Raw genomic sequence first — 24,739 nt, forward strand, 5'->3', positions numbered from 1 at the left:
GGCAACTGATTGAAAGAAACCGAGTTAAAAGCAAAGGAAGGGTTAGTTAAATATCTGACAGCTGTGACTACACATAAAAGTAATATTCCACTGCTTTGCCTGCCAAAAATTAATTTAGCTGACTCACCACTTTGATGGCTTTGCTTTGATCTCCTTTTCCTTTTGCACCCTTTGCACTTTTTCTCTCCTTTTTGTTGTCACTTTCAACTGTAATCAACAGGACACAGTGTTGGAACAGGATATCGCCACCTGACTGTGAACTTTAAATGACAGCGGCAGCTTAATCTAAAACCAATAACAGTAATGACCTATCACAATTTCTCACACACAAAATGACCTTCAGTATCGGTGACTGAGTAAAGTTTTGCTGAGCCTTTGCTGGCCTGTATGTTTAATGACAACAGATTTTAAAAAGGAAACCAATAGATAAAAAGTAAATAAATAAAGACAGTAATGTGTCAAAAATGTAAGTTCAATGGATTGCAGACAAGGAGGAAATGGAAGAGGAAAACAATATCAATACGATGTGTTTCATTACACAATTGACAATTCGTCCTTTGAATGCAAAATGTTTCGAATGACAAACAGATACTAAATGTCCTAACTTCATACCTTATAAGTAAACTACAAAAACTAAATAATAGTAATGGACTCTTAACCCTCCCCTGTACCCTGTCTCCAAGACACTTTGAAGATGCTCAAAGACGAAAGTAATAAATGTAAAAGTATTATTAGCCTTATTGTTGTAGAGAAAATGGTTTTACTGTGTTGTGCAAATTACGTTTCCCATTCTCCTAGCCTACAACTTATACCAGCATGTTAAACAGAATAAAACTGTTTATTTCATTAAGCAAATATCTAATTGATGTCTAATTGAATCTTAGTTTCAAAATTATCTGAGGCATCCAGTTCCATGTTCAGTTACAAATATTTACCTATCCAGTTTTATATAAATACTACATTAAATGTCATTTCCAGACTCAAAGACTTTTAACAGCTTACCAATACAGCATATCCTGTCTTATAGGCTATTCTTTAAACATATATTACCCAAAAATGATGAAAAGCTATCCCATCCAAGGAGAGTGCAACCAAACAGAAGCCACACGTGACTACTGAAAGCCAAGATCAACTGATTAAACAGGTGGAATCAGATGTGCCTCCAGTTTGATTGGTATGAAAACCTTAATCCACAATAGCTCTTGGCAGACAAGATTGGACACACCCCTCAGAACACCTCAGAAATGGCTGTTGATGACAGATCTTCAGCGGTCAGCATCAAAAAGTGGTTATTTGATATACGGTAGCCATCCTGTCAGCTCAAACCAGTCTGGTCATTTTACTCTAACCTCTCTGTTCAAAAAGACACTTAAACCTGCAGAAATGCCACCCAATTAAAACTTTCATTTTCATTTTCTTAGCATTCTCTGTAAAATCTATAGATCATTTTTGGGCACATACTACCATGCCATGGTTACAATCAGATTATCCCTATTCTAATAAATAATGTAAACATTATCTGAATCTTGTTTATTTGCACTGTGCTGCTGCCACTTGTCTATCTGATTACTCTGCATGGAGTGGAAGCAGATCACGTTGTGATCAGCAGTTATTTTATTTATAACATTTTTCTGTATTAAATTGGTTCCACAAATCATGCAGTAATCATGCAGTGAAAACGATTTCTATGTCTGTTTGAAATCTCGTCACTCCCATTTAGACTTTATACCCATTTATAGAAAGATGTAAAATTTGGTTTTCAGAAATACCCAGCCTCTGATGAGTCAAAGCAAGATTTACATGCAAGCCTTTCTTCACTAGCTTTTAATTGGTAAATTTACATGCACAAAACTCACGTGCATTGGAAAAAATAAAGAAATTAGTTCACTGCTTAACATCTATAACAGCCCCCCAAGTCCTATACCTACAGGAGGAAATTTTCTGAATTTTAAAAGAGATTACGAGGATGTAAATCCTGAGTGTTTTTTATTACATTATTCCTATTAGCATAGAATTTGTGTTAAGGGCTTTCTAAATGAGATGAAGTAGTAAGAGATTAACAATCTTAGCAGAAAAACCTCAGGAAGCATTTAGGCTTTCCTGTAATACCTTCTGATTTTTTTCTACCAACAGCCATGACATTTAATGTTTCAGTAAGTTGTTAGCTAGGTCAGTAAGTTCTCATCTCAGTGACACTACACAAGTTTCCTCCCGTTGACCAGTTTTGACAGTTCTACAATGAAATATTTGGTAAGAGGTCTTCAGTAAAAACAATATCCAAACCATTTATTCAACCAATTTGATTACAACATCAATATGTACACATCGGCAGCAGGTTAAAGGTTGAAAATGGCAGCTCTGTTTTGCTGTGGGAGGCATTTTGCAGGCTTGATATGGACCCACATGCAACCTTAAAGGAAATAATCATTACAAACAGAATACAAAGAGTACAAAGTTGAGATCACCTTTTTCCCATGATGAAACATTTTTCATGAAACATAAAACATTGTCATGAAAAATATTAGAGTCAATGAATGCATAAAAATCTCCTTCAGAGCCAACAGATCTGAGCTCAGCTGTTAGCCTTGACCAAGCAAGAAATTATCTTTTGGAAGAATTGTGTATTTTTGAAGATTTATTTTTTCATATACAATTTTGCTTGAAAGTTTGTGAACCCTTTAAAAATTTCTATATTTCTGCATAAATATGAGTCAAAACATCATTAGATTTTCACATTAGTCCTAAAATAAGTCTAAGTAAACCAATCAAAGTAGACAAGTATATTATACTTGGTAATTTTTTTATTCAGGAAAATGTTCCAATATAATACATCTGTGAGATTAGTGTTTACTTCCAAGGTCAAATTCTATCTTAAGTCTGATGACAATCAGGTCTGTAGAGTGCCAAATTTTATTTAAAGAACAGAGATATATCAAAGTCTGATGTTCATGCTGCGTGTTTGTGGAAGTGGATCAAGGGAGATTTCTCAGGCCTGCAAAAAAAGAGTTATTGTTGCTCATCAGGCTGGAAAAGGTTACAAAATCATCTTTAAAGAGTTTTGACTCTATAGTCAGAAAGATTCTGTACAAATGGAGGACCCACTGATACCACCCCAGAGATGGTCAACCAACAAAGATCACTCCAAAGCAAGACATGTAATAGTCTGTTGGCTCAGATAGGAATACAGGGTAACCTCTAAGCAAATAAAGACCTCTTTTACTTTGGCTAATGTTAATGCTATTGAGTGTGCCATCAGGTGTATACTGAACAACCTCGGTGTGCAAAGCAGAGTTGCAAGGAGAAAGCCACTACTCTCCAAAAAGAACACTGTTTCCCATGAAGTTTGCTGAAGATCATGTGGACAAGCCATAGGACTATTGAAAAATAAAATTTGTAAAGGAATGAGACCAAAATGAAACTTTTTGTTTTAAAATGAGAAACATTATTTTTGGAGAAAGGAAAATACTGAATTCCACCATAAAATCCTTATACCTTCTGTGAAACATGGTGGTGATAATATCATGCTTTTGGCCTGTATTGATGCATCTGGGCCAGGACAGTTTGCCATCATGGATGGAACAATGTATTCAGAGTTATGCCAGTGATCTCTAATCTAATTTGTCTATAAACTGAATCTCAAGAGAAATTGGGTCATACACCAAGACAATGAGCCCAAGCACCCAAGTCTGCCTACCAAAGAATGATTAAAGAGGAACAACGATAATGTTTTAGAAAGGCCAAGTCAATGTCCTGACTTTAATCCAAAAGAAATTGTGAAAATACCTGAAGCAAGCAGTTCATATTCATCACTACCACCCTGGTGTTGAAGCTCTTTTGTACTGAAGAATGGAATAAAATTCTTCCAAGACATTGTGTAGGATTGATCAAAAGTTACCAGACATTTTCCTTGCAGTTAACTCTTCATAAGGACTCACAACAGATACTGAAAGCAAAGATTCACATACTTTTCCAAATCACAGATATTTTTATTTTTTTATTATTTTTCTCACTAATTAAATGAAGACGTATAATATTGTTGGCTCATTTGTTTGTTTGCGTTCACTTTGTTTACTTTTAGGACTTGTGTAAAAATGCAAACATCCTGTATAGGAATTTCTAAAGGGTTCACAAATGTTCAAGCGACACTATATCTGTAGATGTAATTTGGTCATATTTAGATTAGTAAAAGTTCGTCACAGGTTTTGGGGAAACAGACAATAATTATTTTGTTTAGAACATCTGCATCTTCACCTAAATTTGGAAAGACTTTGGGATTTGTTCCCAGGATGAATACCCATGATTCATAATAATAAGAAATAAACAATGCTGTCTTAGAAACAATTAACATACAACACACATGTATACAATACAGCATGTCACACAAAGCCTAACTACTGCATGGCTGTGTGGGTGTGCTGTAAGTAATTGTATTGCCTCAACAATGATGACAAAATATATGTAATCTGATTCAGTGATCTCTTTCAGATAAACTCTTATCCACATTTTGTTTTGATATTGTAGATGAAATGTCAGCTACAATATCAAATATTTCCTCTTATTATAAATAGTGTGACATTAATACTATGCATGCCCTTTGTTCATTCTTTATATCCTGCATAATATAAATCATAACAATAAAACACATGAAAGCCCACAACAAGAACTCATCCATTAATGAACGCACAAACCCCAATTGCTGTAAATAAAAATACTATATGATATTATGCCTTTTGCATGATTGCATGGTGTTAGCACTCTGTTTCTCAACTTCCTGAACGCCTGCACAGATTCTTGACATAATGGATATAATGAACATCATATACTTAATATGAGTAAGGCAGCTAGTGTAATGTTGTGCTTTTAGATATACACATCCAGCTGCTTTTTTACCTTGCTTGTCTCTGAGGAGACGTGTGTGAAAGACCTGCAAGGAGATATCCCGTGAGATGGAGCTGATTCCACTTCCCTGCAGAACAGTGAGAGCTTCTAATGGCAACTCCAGCAACATAGTGTCTGCTAACACCACTACATACTCGCCATGCTCTGAAAGTATTGCAAATATACACAAGACATAACAGCCTCTGATGAGTGTGTACAAATACACAGATATAAAAAAAACAGCAGTCAATCTGCATGTCTCTCTGAAAAAGAAAGACTTTAATTTCATAAGTTATTTATTTAATTTATCTCTCTCTGGTCTCAACAGTGAACTGTAACATGTCTCATGAAAAAAGGTCAAAAACATAGTGTATAAAGACAACTAGACAAAAGTTTAAATCAGATGTCTCAGTGGTTGTGCTGTTAGTCATATTTTCTTATATGATTTATTATACAGTGTCTTATTTATAGCTCTAAACTACCTGTAACTGACAACACCATTCACTCGTGTTACTTGTTTCCAAATTAGTTGTTCTTAGTAAGCAAGATATTTTATATAATTAGATTTTCATAAGTTGGTTGAACACTGGCAGCATTCAACACATTTGCCTACATTCAGAAAACAATGAAAAACTCAATTATAATGAAAGTCTAAAAAAGGAGTGAATTAAATAAATGATTGCTTCAATAAATGTTATCTAAAACACATCTTGGTAGAACGATTTCCTGAATTCTTTACTAAGCCATGCTGAAATCGGTTGATTAAAGGTATGAACCTTCAAAGCTTTCCTTTAAATTTCATACGATGAGCTGCGGCAGTTGGATAGGGCTGTTTGGGACTATATCGATTGGATTTGTTTTCTGTAAGCATGTGTAAAATTATGCAGTAAGAGATAGCTCTGTAATTACCAGGTAAAGTTTTATCTGTAGCCTCTTGCTCTTGTTTATCTTTGGTCCGAGTTGTCTCATCAATGACTATCGATCGAGGGAAATGTCTGAGAGAGAGAGAGAGAGAGAGAGAGAGACAGAGAGAGACAGAGAGAGAGGGGAAAGAATGGTAGGATGAGCAACAAAAAAACGGACAAAGGCACATGCAGGAGGATACAGAAGTGAAAATTAAACTGTGAAAGAAGCAAGGCGGAACTGCTTTACAAAATTTTGGATTCACTCAGGTCAATTATCTGCTTATGTACAGACAATCTCAAAGAGATTGCTATGGATTGATGCTGATGGCCCCTCAATCGATGGTTGTGGTCTGAGATTGAAGTTAAGAGCCCTTTATGTACAGCTGTGCTTTCAAGATTTTTCTTCTGGGAAGCACAGATTTTCGATACATAATGATTTGGAAAAATGGATTTACAGGTGCATTAAATACTAGCAATCAACAATCAAAATAAAGGGAATATTTATTCCCCATTTAAGCTTGCAACATGGAGCCATGATTCATTTCACAGCTGCAAATGAGATTTTTTCAATAGGACCAATAAGCAACAGGCCTACTGTTAAGTACCAAAGGCATCAATAAAGGTCACAGTGATGCATATAAATTATAAAGTAACTTGTGTATAATGTAGCTGCATTTATTATCAAAACGTAGGCTTGCTCTGTTCAACTGTTTAACAAAACAAGCAAAAGTAACAGGAAAGACAACTGAAAGCAGGGTCAGAACACTTTGTGTGTGCATACCTGAAGCATGAGAAGTCAAACCGAGAAAGGAGAGGATGCAGATAATTCTCCATTCCTTTAACTACAGTTTGAAAATGCTCGCTTAGCTCATGGTCTGTGTTGTCTTTCTATACAGAACAAAAAGTGAGTATGATCATAGGATAAATAAAGATGGAGTCTAAAGTAGAAAAAAAAACAAGTTTAGGAACAGAAAGATAATGCTTATGATAGAAATAACATCTTATGATTAATCTCATCATAATAATAGTTATAACTGTAACTACCACATAACATAATAACACCACTTACCGATGACATGGCCTTATGCACTAATACGCTGGATTTTAGAGAACTCCATGATTACTACATAAACAAACATGTCTCTTCCTGAAAATACTCACAATATCTGAACAAGCAACAACAGAAATTTTAAAGAAGCATCTTGTTTTTGCTGGCTTAGGGTAAGCTACTCCTTTGAAGAAGAACTGTATAACACGTGTGTGTGTGTGTGTGTGTGTGTGTGTGTGTGTGTGTGTGTGTGTGTGTGTGTGTGTGTGTGTGTGTGTGTGTGTGTGTGTACCAGCCATGTATAATCCTCTTTCTGGCCAGCATTTCTGAGCCAGCAGGACTCTTTGATCACAGATTGTGCAGCGAGTTGTTGGAAGGCTTGGGCTTGATCTCTGAGTTGAAGCAGAACAGAGCGCTGCACACGGGCTTTGGCCACTCTGGAGCACACCAGCCCACCTGTAGCAGCACAAACACATTTCCCTCAAGAGGCATGCTAACCCATTAAAGTCCAAGCAATAATAGGTCCCACTGAGCCTTAATTATTTTAAAACACTGAGAATGATTCAGGACACAATTCTCATCCTGGATATTCAGCAGAACCTCCAACAGAACTGTGGCTTAGCAACACTGCAGTACAGTTTTTTTTGTATAAAGTATAAGATATGTGCACAAACTTTACAAATATTTATATCAATATATGTATAAACTTTACATTTAAGATGAGATAACAGAATAAATAGGCAAAGAAAGGGAGAAGAAATACCTGCTGTCTGCATACCTTTAGATTTATGACTTTCAGTGGATTTTGCCTTTTCATAAAAAGCCCCATAGAGCACTGAACTGTAGGAGGAAAAAAACAAAACAAATAAAAAAAGAGTTGCACAATGTTTAATTAGCAGGTGTGTATTGGTTTGTATTTACTGATTATATCTGTCAAAGTGTCATAATTTGAAGAGCATAATGGATTCTACTGTGCAACTTTGTATGCATGCATTGAACACGTTCTTAATCTGTGCACAAGGACTGCTTGTATTTCACCTGTGGATGTTCACTCAGACTTACATAAAGAAACATATAATATATGCCATATATGCTAAACAACTGTCAAATAACACAATAATTTTACGGATAAATGTGCACAATTTGGAAATGTAGACGCTGTGATGGTGTCCTTTAATACAAAATATATAATATTTTAAAATTTAAATTCATATTTTTAAATAAAATTTAAACTTTAATTGTATGTATTCATTTATTTATATTCTTATTTTTATTCTTATTATTATTATTATTATTATTATTACATACATTTATATATTTTTATTTATGTTTTTATATATATGTTTTAGTCTGCTTTGAGACAAAGGGGATTGTTAAATGTGCTATACAAATAAATTACATTTGAATTTGAATAAAAGAGTGCAAAGTAAAAAGGACTTGAGTTTTGACAGTGATGCTGTGATACATGTTGACATTTCCAATTTTACAGGCTGATTTCCTGGGAAATACCAATTAAATATATATAAGATTTTATTTTTCACTTCACCTATCTGCACCTTTTGTGAGCAAAGGTTAGTCAGCAATTCATTTTACTTATGCTCAGCTAATGGACAGTAAGTGTGAATACACATTTTGTGAATACACAAATACACGTTTCTACCACTAGCAGTTGCTGTATATACATACTCAGGAGCAGTTCTAACTGACAAGAATAAGTCAATGAACCACATCCGTTTTCTGTGTATACAAATGTGAATATGCATGGATAATACTCAAGATTATGTGTATTATTTATTATTACTTCTATGTTTACTGATAACATAAAGTTTGACATTACCCGTCTTTAGAATGTTGCAACAGCAGGATTTTGAGATTAGGCGGCAGTTCTCCCAGGAAGTTCAAGTGGTTAGGGTTTACAATCAGGTGCTGGTAGGCCTAAGATGGTCAAAACATAGAAACAGTTTAAGCAGTCCTAATTAGATGAAAATAATTGTAAAAATGCTCTTTTGTGGGTGTACTACCACAGATTCAACTGTACAGATGTGTTAAACTAGAGAATAACTTTTTTCTAGTCTGAGGTTTAAAAGAGCAGAACCTGTGACAGTGTAGGGAGTGACTGGTCAATGGCTGAATGCAGGCTGCTGTAGCTGGGTAGTGAGTACTTTAAGCTTTTCTGTAGACCCAGAAGAGCAGCCACCTGGGAACGACTGCTATCCCAACAGGCAGTACGTAACACTCTGGACATCTCAGTACAGCACACACAGCTCTGAGATCAGTGGAGTGATAAGACGATCATCAAAAAGTGCATTTAAAAAGTACAAACAACAACTTGCATACAATGTAACCCCTATCCTCTAGTCTCAAAATAATATGTGTATGATTAAAAATATAGAAATATAAAGAAATAAGAAAAGTTGCAAAACCTTGATTATCTAAGCCGGTACATCTCTTTGCATTGGGTGATGTGTGGGTTTTTTTTATTGAACAGTACAAGACGCTCTAACCTGTAGCAGTGCGAGGTACTGGCCTAAGGTGTCTGGGTCATACTGGCTGTGAGACTCCAACAGCTCCTCACAAACATGTGAGAGAAGCTCAGGCAGGTTTTGCTGCAGCCCAAGGTTCAAAGCCTCATTTAGAGTTTCACTGGCCTGTGCCAACATCTGCTTCACTGACTTCCTGTTGTTCTGTAAGTCAGCACATGTAATACGTCATGACACTACTAAGCCTGAAAGGTGGGTGTAGGTATTTGTATGTGTGATTATATTCTTACACTGACAAACACCAAACATTGCCATATTTGGACAGATGTTATGCACATAAAAATACATGTATACATTGTATGTGCACATTAGAAACATTTAAACCACTTCTTATGGCATGAGTTACATTTTAGTCATGTTACCTTTGTACAGAAAAAATGAATTAATTATTTATTATTTATTCCATCTCATCATGCTCAGCTAGCTCTGCATATATGTTAATTATAAATGTAAATGTAATATAACTGCACAAAAATATCAATATGGTATATCATCTTATAGCACAACATGCTTGATTGATTGGATCTAACTCAGAAAGTGTGCATTGTTTATATAACTGCATGTCTTGGAAAGCAGTCCCAAGTGTAAGATGGATGACAGGTTAATATTAATGCGTTCATTCGAATATGTTATTGTTTCTATAGTAACATAAGCAAGACTGTGCAATGTTAATATTTTAACCATTAAGCAGGACTCCAGACCATGCTGTTATATGAAAACTGTGGACTTCTTGGTTGTAGATATGTGTGATCGGGAGTGTGTTATTCCTTTTATAACAGCTTACAATAAATAGCCTGATGCAGCACACACAAGGAACTATAGGCACCTGTCAGAAAACGCACTGATTTGTGCTGAAGATGTGTGTTCAGACCAAATATGCAGACAGAGTAGGTCTGTCAAATGTCGTTTTGACAGATACCAAAGAGTGAATTTAGCTTAAAAATAATATTAGGTTTGGTTTTCCCACCCAAAAGCACCTTTTTCATGTTTGTCTAGGGTGACTACTCTACCTGCATTTTAGCATGTTTAACTGCATCTTCTTTCCATGTTATGCTGCCCTTCATTGCTCCACTGCTCTCCTCTTTTTCATTCCTCTCTGCTCCGTTTTCCACCTGGTGCATCCGAGGGATTGACTGTAACAGGAACATATGTGTGCTGAATATACTAATGGACTAAGAGTAATACACTAAAAGTAAAATGAATTAAAAAGTACAGACATGATAACATAGGCACAAAAATTCTCCTTAAGTTCAAACTGTATTAAAATTATTATTGTCCAACCCTAACCCATAGTGTACTGTATCATACTGTACAGAGTTTTAAGGTTTTCCTCTTCTGACCTCTTTTTACCAGAAAATAAATGTCTGCCTATTTTGAGGCACCCGTGTTTAGCGTTGAATTTATTTGTGATGTCATACACAACAGTAGTACTGGACTCATAAGTATTTCTTTTTTACCAACACAGTCATTTTATTGTGGAAGACACATTGTTTTACTATCGAAAAAAACTTTAGTCGTGCTGTCTATTTCATCTCTGTACTAATATTCTACACCCAGAACCCCAACAGTGTCCTGATTAATCCTATAACTGACTTATATAATTCATTTATTTATACCTGAAAATGCCCCATAAATCAGTTTACATTCAACTGTTACTGTAAGAAAGGATTAACTGTTAAACAGAAATACACTTGTTGGAATCTTAAAAACTGCAGTGACATGGCCCAACTGGAATCTGTCACTCCTGACTTATATTCTCGGGTGTATATATAACTACTTCCCATATGGAAGGCATACCATGTCCCACATGGGGTAGAGTGGATCTTTCTGCAGAGCTAACAGCCTCAAGCACTTTCCCAGCATACCAAGCGTCTGCATTCTAGTTTCATCACTATTCTTCATTAGAGACTGGACCACAGTCAGCTGGGTAAAAGTCAGTTGACCCACAGACTGCTCCATGGATATCCATTCCTGCAAAAAGAAACAGAAATGAACTGGTAAATCGCAGATCTGATCTTAATCCTCTGGATGGGATATTTTTTCTCTTTTTATTTGTCAGGGCCTAAATAACAATAGTATAGTCCTTACCAACATATACTGTACTGAACAAAATTATAAATGCAACACGTTTGTTTTTGCCCCATCTTTCATGAGCTGAATTCTACAGTATGTATACAAAAGGCCTATTTCTCTCAAACATTGTTCACATATCTGTCTAAATCTGTGTTAGTGAGCTCTTCTCCTTTGCAGAAATACATCCACCTCACAAGTGTGGCACATCAAAATAATGATTAGACAGTATGATTATTGCACTTGTGCATTAAACTGGCCACAATAAAAGGCCACACTAAAATGTGCAGTTTGTCTTTATTGGGGTCCAGAGGGGGTCCGAAAACCAGTCAGCATCTGGTGTGACCACCATTTACCGCACACAGTGCAACACATCTTCTTCGCATAGAGTTGATCAGGTTGTTGATTGTGGCCTGTGGAATGTTGGTCCACTCCTTTTCAATGGCTGTGTGAAGTTGCTGGATATTGGCAGGAACTGGGACACGCTGTCGTATACGCCGATCCAGAGCATCACAAACATGCTCAATGGGTGACAAGTCCGGTGAGTATGCTAGCCATGCAAGAACTGGGATGTTTTCAACTTCCAGGAATTGTGTACAGATCCTTGCAACATGGGGCCGTGCATAAACATGCTGCAACATGAGGTAATGGTTGTGGATGAATGGCACATCAATAGGCCTCCCGATCTCGTCACGGTATCTCTGTGCATTCAAAATGCCATCAATAAAATGCACCTGTGTTTGTTGTTCATAACATACGCCTGCCCATACCATAACCCCACAGCCACCATGGGCCACTTGATCCACACCATCGACATCAGCAAACTGCTCACCCTAATGAGGCCATACTGTACATGCTGTCTGCCATCTGCCCTGTACAGTGAAACCCAGGATTCATCCGTGAAGAGAACACCTCTCCAAAGTGCCAGATGCCATCAAATGTGAGCATTTCCCTGAAATGGGTTCTGTGCAGAATTCTTTGTTTATGCAAACCGATTGTTGCAGCAGCTGTCCCAGTGGCTGGTCTCAGACGATCTTGTAGGTGAAGATGCTGAATGTGGAGGTCCTGGGCTGGTGTGGTTACACATGATAAGCCTGCAGTTGTGAGGCCGGCTGGATGTGCTGGCAAATTCTCTGAAACGCTTTTAGAGACGGCTTATGATAAAGAAATGAACATTCAATTCACGGGCAGCAGCTCTGGTGGACATTCCTGCAGTCAGCATGCCAATTGCACGCTCACTGAAAAATTGTTCAGCGTACATATACTTAAAAAAATATTAAATCAACATTCAGAAACTTGGGATCCTTATGATTAGATTTCAGTCTAGCTTAAGCTGCTGTACAGATGGCCTCAGATTTGTCTCATGAAAATTCTGCCATAAAATAGAGTTCATCATCGTGTCAATGATTGCAAGTTCGCCTGTTGTTGCAAAAGTATCCCAAATCATCACCCCTCCACCAACGTGCTTGAATTTCGGTATGAGGTGGTGGTGGTGGTGACATGCTGGGTCTTCTCCAAACATGGCACTATGAATTATGACTAAACATCTCCACCTTGGTCTCATCGATTCAAACGACATTGTTTCAGAATTTTTGTGTATCTTTCATCTTCCCATGACTTTATCTTTCGTTTTGACACCACTGGTGGAGCCATGAATTGTGGAGTTTCACAATTCACTGTTTCTCGGTAAGGAATAAGTAGTATATTTTTAAAAAAAAATTCAAAAAGCAAAACCAAAAACAAGCACAGATGCTACTGTAAATTACAGGTCTACGACAAAGTAGACATAATTGTTGCTATCATACACACAGCACTTTGTTAACAACATCTATACACTTGATTATGTAAACAACCAATAATGAGACAGCAATACAATGAACTAATATGTGCAGAGATGGGTCAGAAACTACCCAACTACTTTTTTATCAATTATAAAGGTTATAATTAGAGATGAGCCGGATACTCGGCTGAAACGAGTATCCGGTACGGATAAAGCACTTCTGCAGAGTACGAGTATTATACAAGTAATATGGGGCAATATCTGTGCTCTGATTGAATGAAAATCATCATTGGGTAGCTGATTGTGTCAGCGTTCTGTGACAGACTAGTCACAGCACCCCTCCCTTACACACATACAGATGTATTGTGTTGCTGTGTCTCGCTCTGCTCACTCACAGTCAAACACAGAACAGCTCCCTCAGTCACTCGGGTTCGCGGGGCTTTTTCCGTTAACGTTTAGGGTTTCTTCAGCTTTTTACTTTGGGTTGTAACGTTAATAATACGTACTTACTAACCAGTAGGGTTCTGGTAAACGTGGGTTCGTTCAGATGTGGTGCTTGCTTGGTAGAATGCGACTCGCATTGCGTCTCCGCCTGTCGGAGATTTTTTCTTTTTTAAACCTTCAGTTGTCTCTAACCAGTAACCAGACACTGAGTGTCTGACACGTTTTTGATGTATTTCATAAAAAACATAAAGGTAGTAAGCTAGTGTTAAAAAATATTACAAATTAATTATTAAGCTACACACTAGTGCTGCACGATTAATCATATCGCAATCGCGATATCAAGCCTGTGCGATTATATGATGCAAAATGCTGCGATATTATGAAATAAATAAATAATAACTAAATGCATGTGTGGACATGACAACCCATTCTCTCTGAAAGCTGTTTGCCTATTTCATACACTACACCGCTATCCGCTAAACTAGTGAGTTTCAGTTTAGGCAGTGGCACGTGTGGCGCGTCATGTGACTTTTTCCAGTGTGCAGCGCGGAAAGGGTGAAGATGGATGCCAAGCAGACGGACACTGAACTGGTGGCCAGAAAAAATGCTACCTCTGTTATATTTAGTGTTAATTACGTCAGACGAGACGAGACGAAATATGTTCATCAACAACCTTTTTTTTCATGACTAAGACAAGACGATGACAAGACTGCACCGCTGTCCAAAAACACTGACTAAGACTAAATTAACATGCATTATTGTTGATGAAAAAAGACGAGACGAAAATGTTTTGTATAAAATAAAAACTAAGATAAAATCTCTTTTCATTTTCATCTACAATTGTCTCTGCTTTTTCATCAGCTGTTACGCCTTTAAAATATTCAGAACGAGTTTGCGACTTCGCGCTGTTGCTCAAGTTACAGGTCTCATACGCCTGTGGCTGCAACCCGACACTGCTGAACAATTGTATTGCTTCCGCTAAAGAAAATAGTGCGCTCCGTCTCTAGGGTTAGAATCCCGTGTGTCCATGGCAACGCTCTGTTTTTTATGGCAACGGTGTGTTATAGGTAGCAGCGGCCTGTTATCAAGAAATAAAATAGTGTGTGCGTAGAAAAAATTCGTGTGTGAGTAAAAAAAATCCTGAGCGCAAGTCCACCGTCTAGGCGGCTTTTTGCGTTAAATGATATTTCCTGTCACTGCGCAGGCGCTTTTATTGTACATGACATGTCCCGATGACTTGCATTACAATTAAAAGCAGTATCAGTAAAGTAAAAAATGTGATGTGCAGTCAAGTTCGAGTGTATGCACTGTTTAAACGAGTGTTCTCAACTTCTCACTGATACTTTTGTGATTCGCGGAGTTGTGACATTTTTTATAGCCTTGATATTGTTTCTTATTCAAAAGTGGTGACAGAAAAAACTTTACCCCAACCGGAAACCTCTTCCCCTGTCACAGTCACATCATAATCAAAATTTATAATTAGGCTTAAAAGCAAAGGTATATGTAAGGGAATCAAATTTAATAATTACATGTAATATTGCTCCAAATATCATCTATAATGGTGTGTGCAATACCATGTATAACTTGCATTAAGTTGGTAATTTATATATATACACACATACATACGTATACACATATATACATATACATATATATACACACACACACACACACACACACACACACACACACACACACACACACACACACATACATACGTATACACATATATACATATACATATATATACACACACACACATATATACACTGTACACCTACAATTTTGATCTTAGGCTTTTCATTAATCAGCATTAATGTGTTATTTTATATTTTAATTTGAAAATGTTTTGCATTTGCTTGTTGTTGTTGCTAGTTTGAGTTTAGAAACACAAATGTCAGCATTATCAGTAATCTGTGTGTGCATTTTCCTTGAGAACCAAGCAAGTTAACTCATGATACCATCTGTTTATTATATCGCAATCGCATATCGCAATATTGACCTTAATAATCGCAATATAACATTTTCCCTAAATCGTGCAGCCCTACTACACACACACACACACACACACACACACACACACACACACACACACACACACCTGGTGTGGAAATTTAAAAAAAAAATCACACTGATCATAAAAAAATTTTAAGTTAAAAAAGAAAGTTATGTTGTTCATTACATTTTACTTCATAATTGCACTGCATTGTTTTGTTTTCATTGTTGCAAAACTTGTTCTGTAATATAGTTCGTTTGCTATCGTGATCAAAACCATTGATCTGAAGCTCAATCCTGATGCTGTCCTGTAAATATTTTTCTAATCAGCAATAAATATAACAATTTCTGATCAACCCAATCAATTGCATGCTTAAAATAACATACAGGTTAAAGCGCTGCCCATTTCAAGACAAGCCCCACCCACTCCGAGTACAGATACAGATAATTCATATGGTTAACAGATACAGATAACGCTGTACTTGCTCATCCCTAGTTATAATGGCTGTTGAATCATGACAAAGTTAACACAGGGTTAAAAGATTCACACACTGCACATGTGCTGAACCACTCCAAAACCAGGAAACATGATGGTCTTGTTATTTTCATTGTTATTAACCATAACATGTAACCTCTTGGACAATAAAATTAATTTGAGTATCAATAGTTTTCCCTTATTAGTATTTTCCTTATTGTATCAATACTTTCTGAATAGATTTTGTGCTGTTGAATTCATGTTGTGGTTTTTTGATTCATGTTCTCAAACTGTTAGAGAATAGTGCCGACTGCAATTCAAATGCCACGTTTATACTCATGTATGTCTGCTCATTTCAAACTTCATGGAGACATATATGACACATAACTTTATCAACATAACAAGAATTCTAATAATAAAAGTCTAATAATAAACAGAACCGAATTCTTTTTTGGTTTTGTTGGTGTGTTATCGTAATATCATATCACACACTGGGTATACAGATATTGTGATATGTTTTCTATATTGCTCATGTTGAAATACCTTTGTGCAGATGCATAAATAAAAGGACACTTGTGTTTCTACTTTGTGTAGGAGTTTTGTGGTGGTGCTTTGAGTCTGAGATATGTTTTTCTCTTACCCTCTCTAGAGCATTAAAATCTGAGCTGCTCCTCATATAGTTATCCACAGCTCTCTCAGTGGTACTCATTCTGCTCTGAAATGCTGCATGGACCTTCTCCTCCTCACGCTGCATCTCCAGCATCAACAAACCAAGGTCAGCCAAAGCAAGCCTAAAATGCACAGACACACGCATGGCAGGTAGCCTACACCACCCACCCTGGTGACACACACACACAGTGTAAAAAATATGCTTACTGTATACCATTCGTTAAAGTAAAAATTAAAATACAGAAGGTCATAAACGAAGTGTCCTTCCTTTACCTAAGAGAAGGATAAAAAAAACTACAAAGTCTCTGGGAGAAACAGGGCCTCCTGCAGTACTGGAATTTTTAAACAATTCAACACAAGAGAAAGTCAATCAGTGAACAAATTAATGTAACCTTTTATAGAATCCAAAATTTTGTATCAAAGAAAGAGAATCCACCTGGTACAAAATCAGAGAACAGCATTACAACCTGTAGGACACTATTTAAGTCACTCCCTAACCAAGTCAAGTCAAGTCAAAAAGCTTTTATTGTTATTTCAACCATATATGTACACAGTTGCAGTACACAGTGAAATGAGACAACGTTTCTCCAGGACCATGATGCTACATAAAATGAAGGCAGAGCTAAGGACTTAGTAAGTAAGTCTGAGCCACATAAAGTGCAACTGTGCAACCTGGTGCAAACAGTGCAGGACAAAAGACGGTGCAAACAAACAATACAAAACATTGCACAAAAGACAATACACAAAAAATAGTGCCGACGAGTGTAAATACTGTATGTTCTATATTGCAGTGCAGAAAATTCATTCATTTTGTTTAATGCTCAGCAGTAGAATGCAGACATATTTTGATCAATGCTATGGTAAATGCCACATGTGGAGCTCTCTCAAACATTTCCGTAAAATACTTGTAATAATCGTGATATTAAACTTATCAAACAACAACAAGAAATATGGAAACTGCACCATGAATGCTGCACTTGCAAGGGGAACCAGCACCATCTGCTGCCAGGGAGAGAACTATAGAAGTGCTATTTAAATTTTAATGTCACTTGGATTTTCAACATTGCTAGATATGTTGTAGTAGACCAAAGTGAAACTCCTATAGATTCTGATCCTTCCAATAGCTAATCACCACCTGTCTGTCTTGAATTCATGTTTTCTGCAGTACTTAAGAGTTATAGTTAATTTTATATATAAAATGCAATTGACTTCATCAAAATTCTTCAAAATTTCTCTGGCTGGAAAGCTAAATGATCTAGAGTCAAGTAAACTATTGCTTACTGCTCTCCTTTGTATGCACAAAAATATAAAATGGATACCTCTTGAGTTGGGAGAAGCCTGAGACAATTGGAAAGTACTTCCTCCTGAAGGGATACAGCCTTCTGGGTGAGTGAGAGGGCATCAAGCAAGTGCTGCTGTTTCTCTTCTTTTTTGGAAGTGAGCATGGCCAGGATTCTTCATAAAAAAAAATGCAGGTTAGTTAAGCCAGACTAGTCTTTTCTGAATTATTTTAAAGAACATTTGAGAAAAAATAAAACGGTTAAACACAGTTTTAATTTAACATGTCAAAAGGTTTGACCAATAACCAAATCTGTTTGGTTAGTGCCAGAAATACCAAGCTCATTTAGATCCCTGATCTAGAGCATATATTGCTTCATTCAAAGAGCTTAAAAGACCAGTGTATGGTGCAACGGTGTGAGTTTTCTACCTCAGAGTTTTTGCATGCTCTAGGGCTGTCTCTGCAGCAAGGGTCTTGTATCCATGCAGGTGTAATGTTGATGCACTGTCTTTCAGAGTGTCACACACTGCATTCAGCTTCTTCACTGTATTAGCACTAACATTGTAACCGGGACAAGTGACCCCCAGAGACTGGCGACGCAGAACTGCACCCCTATGAGAGAACATGCTAAGTGTAATGTATGTTTTTCAGCTGCACAAACAAATAACAAACATAGAAGCTACAGTTTTTGTAAAAAATAAAATAAAATAAATTGGATTCAGTTTAATGAATTCAATTAAAACCACAGCAACATAGACTAATATATATTTGAACCCTTACATGGCCTGCAGTGACGCAATATAGAAGTGGAGGCCTGGGGCTCGATTCGGGTTTTGTTCTACCGCAGACCGAAAGACTCTGATAGCTGTGTCTGTGATCTGGCACACCTATAAAGCACAAATAGAGCAAAAACATAAATGTCATGTGGTAACAAACAACCATGAGATTCCAAGGTAACAACTGTGATTTTGCACTTTCCACAATTCCCCCTTGTGCCAGTACTAGCGCAGATCCATCAAATGTAAAGTGGACAACATTTTCTGCAGTGGTGGTTCTCTTCATTACACTTGGAAACAAAGATATGGCTAGGAAATTATTTATAAGGACCCTGAACCGAATATTCAGAAATTCAGAAACTCTTCTGCACTTCGAAACATTCACTTCCGGTTCGGCAGCAATTTTATGCTACATGGGCCCAGCTGACAGGCCATTCTTCACCCTTCACCACATGGTCTTCTCAGTCTGCCTTGTGCTCTTGTTAATTCATCCAGGCTTTGTCTGATATGACTCTTCACTCTTTTACCTGTGCTGTTATTTCTGCCTGGTTTTGACCCTTCCTGTTTTGACTGTTCTTGTCCCTGCCTGCCGTGCATTGCCCTGTCTGCCTGTGACTGTGATGGAGTGATGTGTGGGGAAGCATTATCAAACAGACGTAATCTATATATCTGTAAATCTGTAACAATGTTCATTATGAAAAGTTATAACAATAAAATACTGAATTTCATGTTGCACAATTGTTTTCTCGATTACTGTTGCAGTTTATGCAAGTGTTTGATTTAAAAATTCAATATATATGTGTGGTACCTTTGTGCAACAAGAAAATAACATGTTTGATACACATGTGAGTCAAAAGAATTATATCAACCATAACTACTGATTGAATTAGTTTAATTACATCCATCCAGTAAGTGGACCAGATGATTTTCTTTTTTCACCCAGCAGAGGGTGCTCCAGTTTAAGTCTACAGCTGTACCTAGCTTTCTCATAAACTAAAGATGGGACAGGATGCCAATTTCAGACCAGTAAAAACATTTACTTAATTGAACACATTTAGGCTGAACTCTCACCATAGCACTGTTTTGTATGCAGAAATTAAAGAAGTGAACCTGTGTGTAGATCTCATTTCCATCAAGCTGTGCTGCGGTGTTCAAGAGGCTCTCAGTGAGCTTGTACCAGAATTCCTCATCCCCGCCAATCTCCTGAGCCCGCTCCAATAATGCAATAGCCTGGCCATACTGATGCTCCTGACTAGCCAACACAGCCAGAAAGTAAAAACTCTTTGCCAATGTGATTTGGTCTCCAAGTTCCTGGAATACACAAAGGGGATATCATTCACAGTTTATTTATATAGAGGACACATACAACCAGTTGACTGCTGTTTAACTGGAACTATTGACACAATTCTAGCTCGCAATACTTAGAGTAAGAGTGTCCTCTCTCACCTTGGCCACCAGGTGAGCCTCAGATAACAGACTTCTAGCAGGCTGGTAGAAGCCCATAGTGATGCACACAGCAGCTTTCTCCAGCCACAGCTGATGCACAGTGCATCCACTCAGCCGCTTCCTGCACATACTGCCTTCAGCTACTCCCCACACACTGCAAGGAGGTGCTGTCTATATAGTCAAAAAATATTCATTATCAGTTTCTATAAAAATATCACAGAAAGACATCATCAAAGGTAGCTGTTTGCTGTAATGCCCTTACCAAACTAACCTCCTGCATCTTACTGACTTGCACTTGACCCAATGTATGAAGTCCTTTTCTTTCCTTTTCCTGAGCAACTGTTTTTCGACATCTAAAAGGGTAAAAATTAAATTGACTCTAAGTTTTAAGGGACATTATGACATCTTGCCCAAAGTTAATCACACAATTGTGTGAAATTAAGTAAGGAATAATCACCAAGAAATAGACAGAAAATGATAGACAAGGCACAAACAGAAATTGTGTTACTTTTAGCAAGAGGCCAACAAATATTCAAATTAGAAAGAAGGAAAAGGTTGTATTTTTCACATAAACGTTACAGCACTCAAGCTTGAGAGACTTTTTTTCACATAAACGTTACAGCACTCAAGCTTGAGAGACATCATTTTTTCTTGCCACTTTTGTTTTACAAGTTTTTCACTGTTAAGCCAGAAATGATTCCTTCCCACATACATTTGTCATTTATTTACACTTTCTTTTAACACTAATGAAGGCAGTACCAAAAAGTAAATACAGGGCATAAACCACTAATTATAACTGCTGGCATGATTACATAGAATCAGTATTTCACAAAGAGCACTGTTTTAGAGCTGTGATTATAATTAGAATAAGAGTAAATAATACCTGCCTTCCATTAAATAGTAACTTTAATGAGGCCAAAGCATAAGTTTCAACTAATTTTATGCCATAATGTTGAGTCATGCTGCATGACTTTCGATCCATCCAACTAACTTGTTACGGTACAACGATGGTACAAAGACTCACTAAAGGTACACCTAAATATTGTTTGTAGCTGGATTTAGTGTTTGCAGAAAGTACTCGCTAAACCTTACTGCTACAAACAATATCATATTACAGTCATTTCTGTGAACTGCACACCACCAATGTATATTCTGGTCTTATATGCTGGTCCTGTTTCACTGATGAGAAAGTTATAAAATGGACAGACCAATTGCTAACTACAGATCAGACCATCACTATTGTCAAATAGTGGCCTGTTTGCCTCTGGCCCAAAGCCATTAAACAACATGTTTCCAGTTACATTAAAGTCACAGAATCTCTAAAATGGTAACATATTAAATACTGTCTCTATGAAGACTTATGGAAATACATATCGGTGACAATAGATGTCTCTTACAAGATCTGCTCATCTTCAGGAATATGAGCAAAACTAAGTAGTGCTTCTTTGTAAGGTGACGAAGACTCAAGCCCCAGTTCACAACATGTCTTCACTATCCTGGAATGAGACAGAAACAATGAGAGAAATGTTTGCCTAGTAGTTACGGTCTATTATGACTGTATTATTATGACTATTATATTATAATGATGTATTATCAGCTGAGAAACACAGAAAACCAGTCAGAGTTCAGAGTTCAGGAATTCAGAGTCAATTGAAGTGTAAGCAGGATGTTAAGTAGTGTATATTAACTGCAGAGCTGTCAGTGCCTGTACTGCATACCTGAGGCGGTAAAGGTCAGAATGGCTCTTGCTGAGTAAGAGGTCATGAGCAATGGCCTCAGCCAGGTGCAAAGGAGGTAGGGTCAAGGGATTCAGAGAGATAGATTCTAACTCTTTTACAAGGACATCTAGATAGAACAGAGTTCGGCTCTAGAAGAACAGAAAAACACAGTTAAAAAACAACAACATATATTTCTAGATAACGCTATGTACACCACTTATTAACACTATTAAAAACACTACAGCATTCCAATTTGTTTAGAAGCTTAAGTAACCATAGACATATTTTAATTGTTATATTATTTATTTTTAGTATATTAGTATATTAGCATGAATTATTTCTTGGAGGCTACAAAGAATCATTTGAAAACAATAAGCTTGCGTCCATGCTACACTGCAGTATTCATGAGGAAGAGAACAAGGAAATGTTGACAAAATAAAGGTGCAAAAAGAAAAAATATCCATGTTCTGTTCATTTCAATTTTACCGATTTAACTTCCATGCTGGTTCACAGGTTCACATAAAAGAAGCCTTTTTCCTCTGAATAATTTATTGTCATTAAATTCATTTTAGAAGATCGATGGCATGGGTTCCTGTCTTTAATACTAAGTAGAGTAAAACAGACTTCTATTTCATGCTCAGTGGCCATAAAGGTCAATATTACTACTTCATCCACAAACGAGCTAAATGAAACCCACATCATAAGTTTGATAAAAGACTTCACTATTGGTGGGCCTCAAGGTGAAAGAATGATCTCAAAATTAAAATTTGGTGACTGATCAAAGATGGCGTCGTGGCAGTAACACGGAGGGGCCACTCCGGATTCAATATGGTGCTATTTACGTTTTTTAACGCTTTATTTACGTTTTTTAGCCCGGCTATTGCTTGTACATGGACACCAGAGACAGCAGTGTTCATGTATACAACCACCAGGAACTTATAAAGTACAGAAATCGTGCAACAACCAACCTGCACAATGATGTACTGGATAGGCTTGATGCGGGGACCAGGCCTCCGGTCCCCGGTGTTGCCTGATACCGGAGACCAGGAGAGGGGACGCGCGGTAAGCAGCCGGGTGTCTGTGCTAGGCTAAAAACAAACCCTAGCCGGCCGGCCCGCTCTCCCATCCAACACTAGCCAATGTTTGCTCCCTGGATAATAAACTGGACTACATCCGACTCGAACGCTCTACACGGCGAGATATTAGAAACTGCTGCGTGTTTGTTTTCACAGAGACGTGGCTCAGCGACAGAGTTCCGGAAGCCGCCATTCAGCTAGACGGGCTAACTTCATTTAGAGCTGATAGAAATGCAACTCTGTGCGGTAAGACCTTGTCGGTGGTGTGTGTGTGTTTATATCAACACGGTATGGTGCAAGAACTCTGTGCTTGTTTCTACTTAATGCTCATCGTCAGTGGAGTTTCTGACTGTTAGATGCAGGCCATTTTATTTACCAAGGAAATTTACTACTGTGTACATTGTCAGAGTTTACATTCCTCCCAGCGCTAATGCTAAAGAGGCGCTAAGTGAGCTATACACAGCTATTAGTGATCTGCAGAATGTTCACCCCGACGGACTGTTTATCATCGCTGGAGATTTCAACCAAGCAAATCTCAAGTCAGTGCTACCTAAATTCCAAATACCAAAAATCAACATGTGGACTTTGCTAAGAGAGGTGAAAACAAGCTGGATCTTGTTTACACAAACATTCCTGGCATGTACCGTGCAGAGCCCCGCCGCCACCTCAGTTACTCAGACCACATATTTGTTATGCTAATTCCAGCGTACAGACCACTCGTCAGACGCTCAAAACCGGTTCTGAAGCAGGTGAAAACCTGGCAGCAGGAGCCACCTCTGCTCTTCAGGACTGCTTTGAGTGCACTAATTGGAACATCTCCAGGGAGGCTGCAACCAACAGCGACTCCGTCAACTTGGAGGAGTATGTATATGTCAACAGTGACCAGCTACGGTCGCAAGTGCATTGATGACGTGACTGTGTCAAGACCATCACCACACGCTCCAACCAGAAGCCGTGGTTGACTGCTAATGTGTGTGCGCTGCTGAGGACTAGAGACCTACTGTAGCCTTCAGAAAAGGGTACAGGGCGGCACTAAGAACAGCAAGGGCCAAACTGTCTGAGCAGAGAAGCAAAGCGCGCACACGCCCAGACAATCCACAGCCTCTTCCAAGACAGCGGGGACACCCAGCGCATGTGGCAAGGCATACAGGCGATCACGGACTACAAAACAGCTTCACCTGCTTGTGATAGTGACGCCTCCCTTCCAGATGCGCTGAGCGACTTCTACATTCGGTTTGAGGTGCAGAACAACGTATGGAAGACCAGGCCCCAGACAACCAGGTACTCTATCCACGGACACCGTGAGGAGAACTCTATGCAGAGTTAACCCACGGAAGGCTGCTGGACCAGACATTTCTGGCAGGGTACTCAGGGAATGTGCAGAGCAGCTAGCGGATGTCTTTACTGACATCTTCAACATTTCCCTGAGCAGCGTCATTGTTCCCACGTGCCTCAAGACTACCGCCATTGTTCCTGTCCCAAAGAAGTCTACAGTGTCCTGCCTCAATAACTATAGTCCCATTGGACCCATAGTTATGAAGTGCTTCAAGAAGCTCGTCATGAGGCACATCAAGTCCCAGTTACCACCCTCACTGGACCCCCTGCAGTTTGCGTATCGTCCAAACCGCTCCACAGACAAT

General features: G+C 37.9%; 1 protein-coding gene across 9 annotated transcripts in view; it reads right to left on the reverse strand.

Annotated features, from left to right (window-relative positions):
* Positions 1-24,739, reverse strand: part of LOC113661068 (cilia- and flagella-associated protein 46) — a 76,847-nt gene that overhangs the window by 8,977 nt on the left and 43,131 nt on the right. For 5 of the 9 annotated variants that reach the window (XM_047812859.1, XM_027175015.2, XM_027175020.2 and 2 more), the window contains 20 exons: positions 22,024-22,172; positions 21,703-21,801; positions 20,568-20,658; positions 20,306-20,476; positions 19,970-20,170; positions 18,864-18,970; positions 18,513-18,695; positions 18,124-18,259; positions 16,776-16,973; positions 11,169-11,342; positions 10,382-10,504; positions 9,336-9,515; positions 8,927-9,097; positions 8,669-8,766; positions 7,595-7,671; positions 7,124-7,287; positions 6,565-6,671; positions 5,788-5,873; positions 4,891-5,043; positions 128-207 (listed from right to left, as the gene is read on the reverse strand). In XM_047812859.1, the coding sequence (XP_047668815.1) occupies positions 128-207; positions 4,891-5,043; positions 5,788-5,873; positions 6,565-6,671; positions 7,124-7,287; positions 7,595-7,671; positions 8,669-8,766; positions 8,927-9,097; positions 9,336-9,515; positions 10,382-10,504; positions 11,169-11,342; positions 16,776-16,973; positions 18,124-18,259; positions 18,513-18,695; positions 18,864-18,970; positions 19,970-20,170; positions 20,306-20,476; positions 20,568-20,658; positions 21,703-21,801; positions 22,024-22,172 (2,748 nt within the window). Of the gene's footprint in view, positions 1-127; positions 208-4,890; positions 5,044-5,787; positions 5,874-6,564; positions 6,672-7,123; positions 7,288-7,594; positions 7,672-8,668; positions 8,767-8,926; positions 9,098-9,335; positions 9,516-10,381; positions 10,505-11,168; positions 11,343-16,775; positions 16,974-18,123; positions 18,260-18,512; positions 18,696-18,863; positions 18,971-19,969; positions 20,171-20,305; positions 20,477-20,567; positions 20,659-21,702; positions 21,802-22,023; positions 22,173-24,739 lie in introns of those variants that run through there. The other 4 variants (XM_027175016.2, XM_027175017.2, XR_003444968.2 and 1 more) reach the window with 4 other exon arrangements.

This window comes from Tachysurus fulvidraco, chromosome 4 (genome assembly GCF_022655615.1).
Source record: "Tachysurus fulvidraco isolate hzauxx_2018 chromosome 4, HZAU_PFXX_2.0, whole genome shotgun sequence".
NCBI lineage: Eukaryota > Metazoa > Chordata > Actinopteri > Siluriformes > Bagridae > Tachysurus > Tachysurus fulvidraco.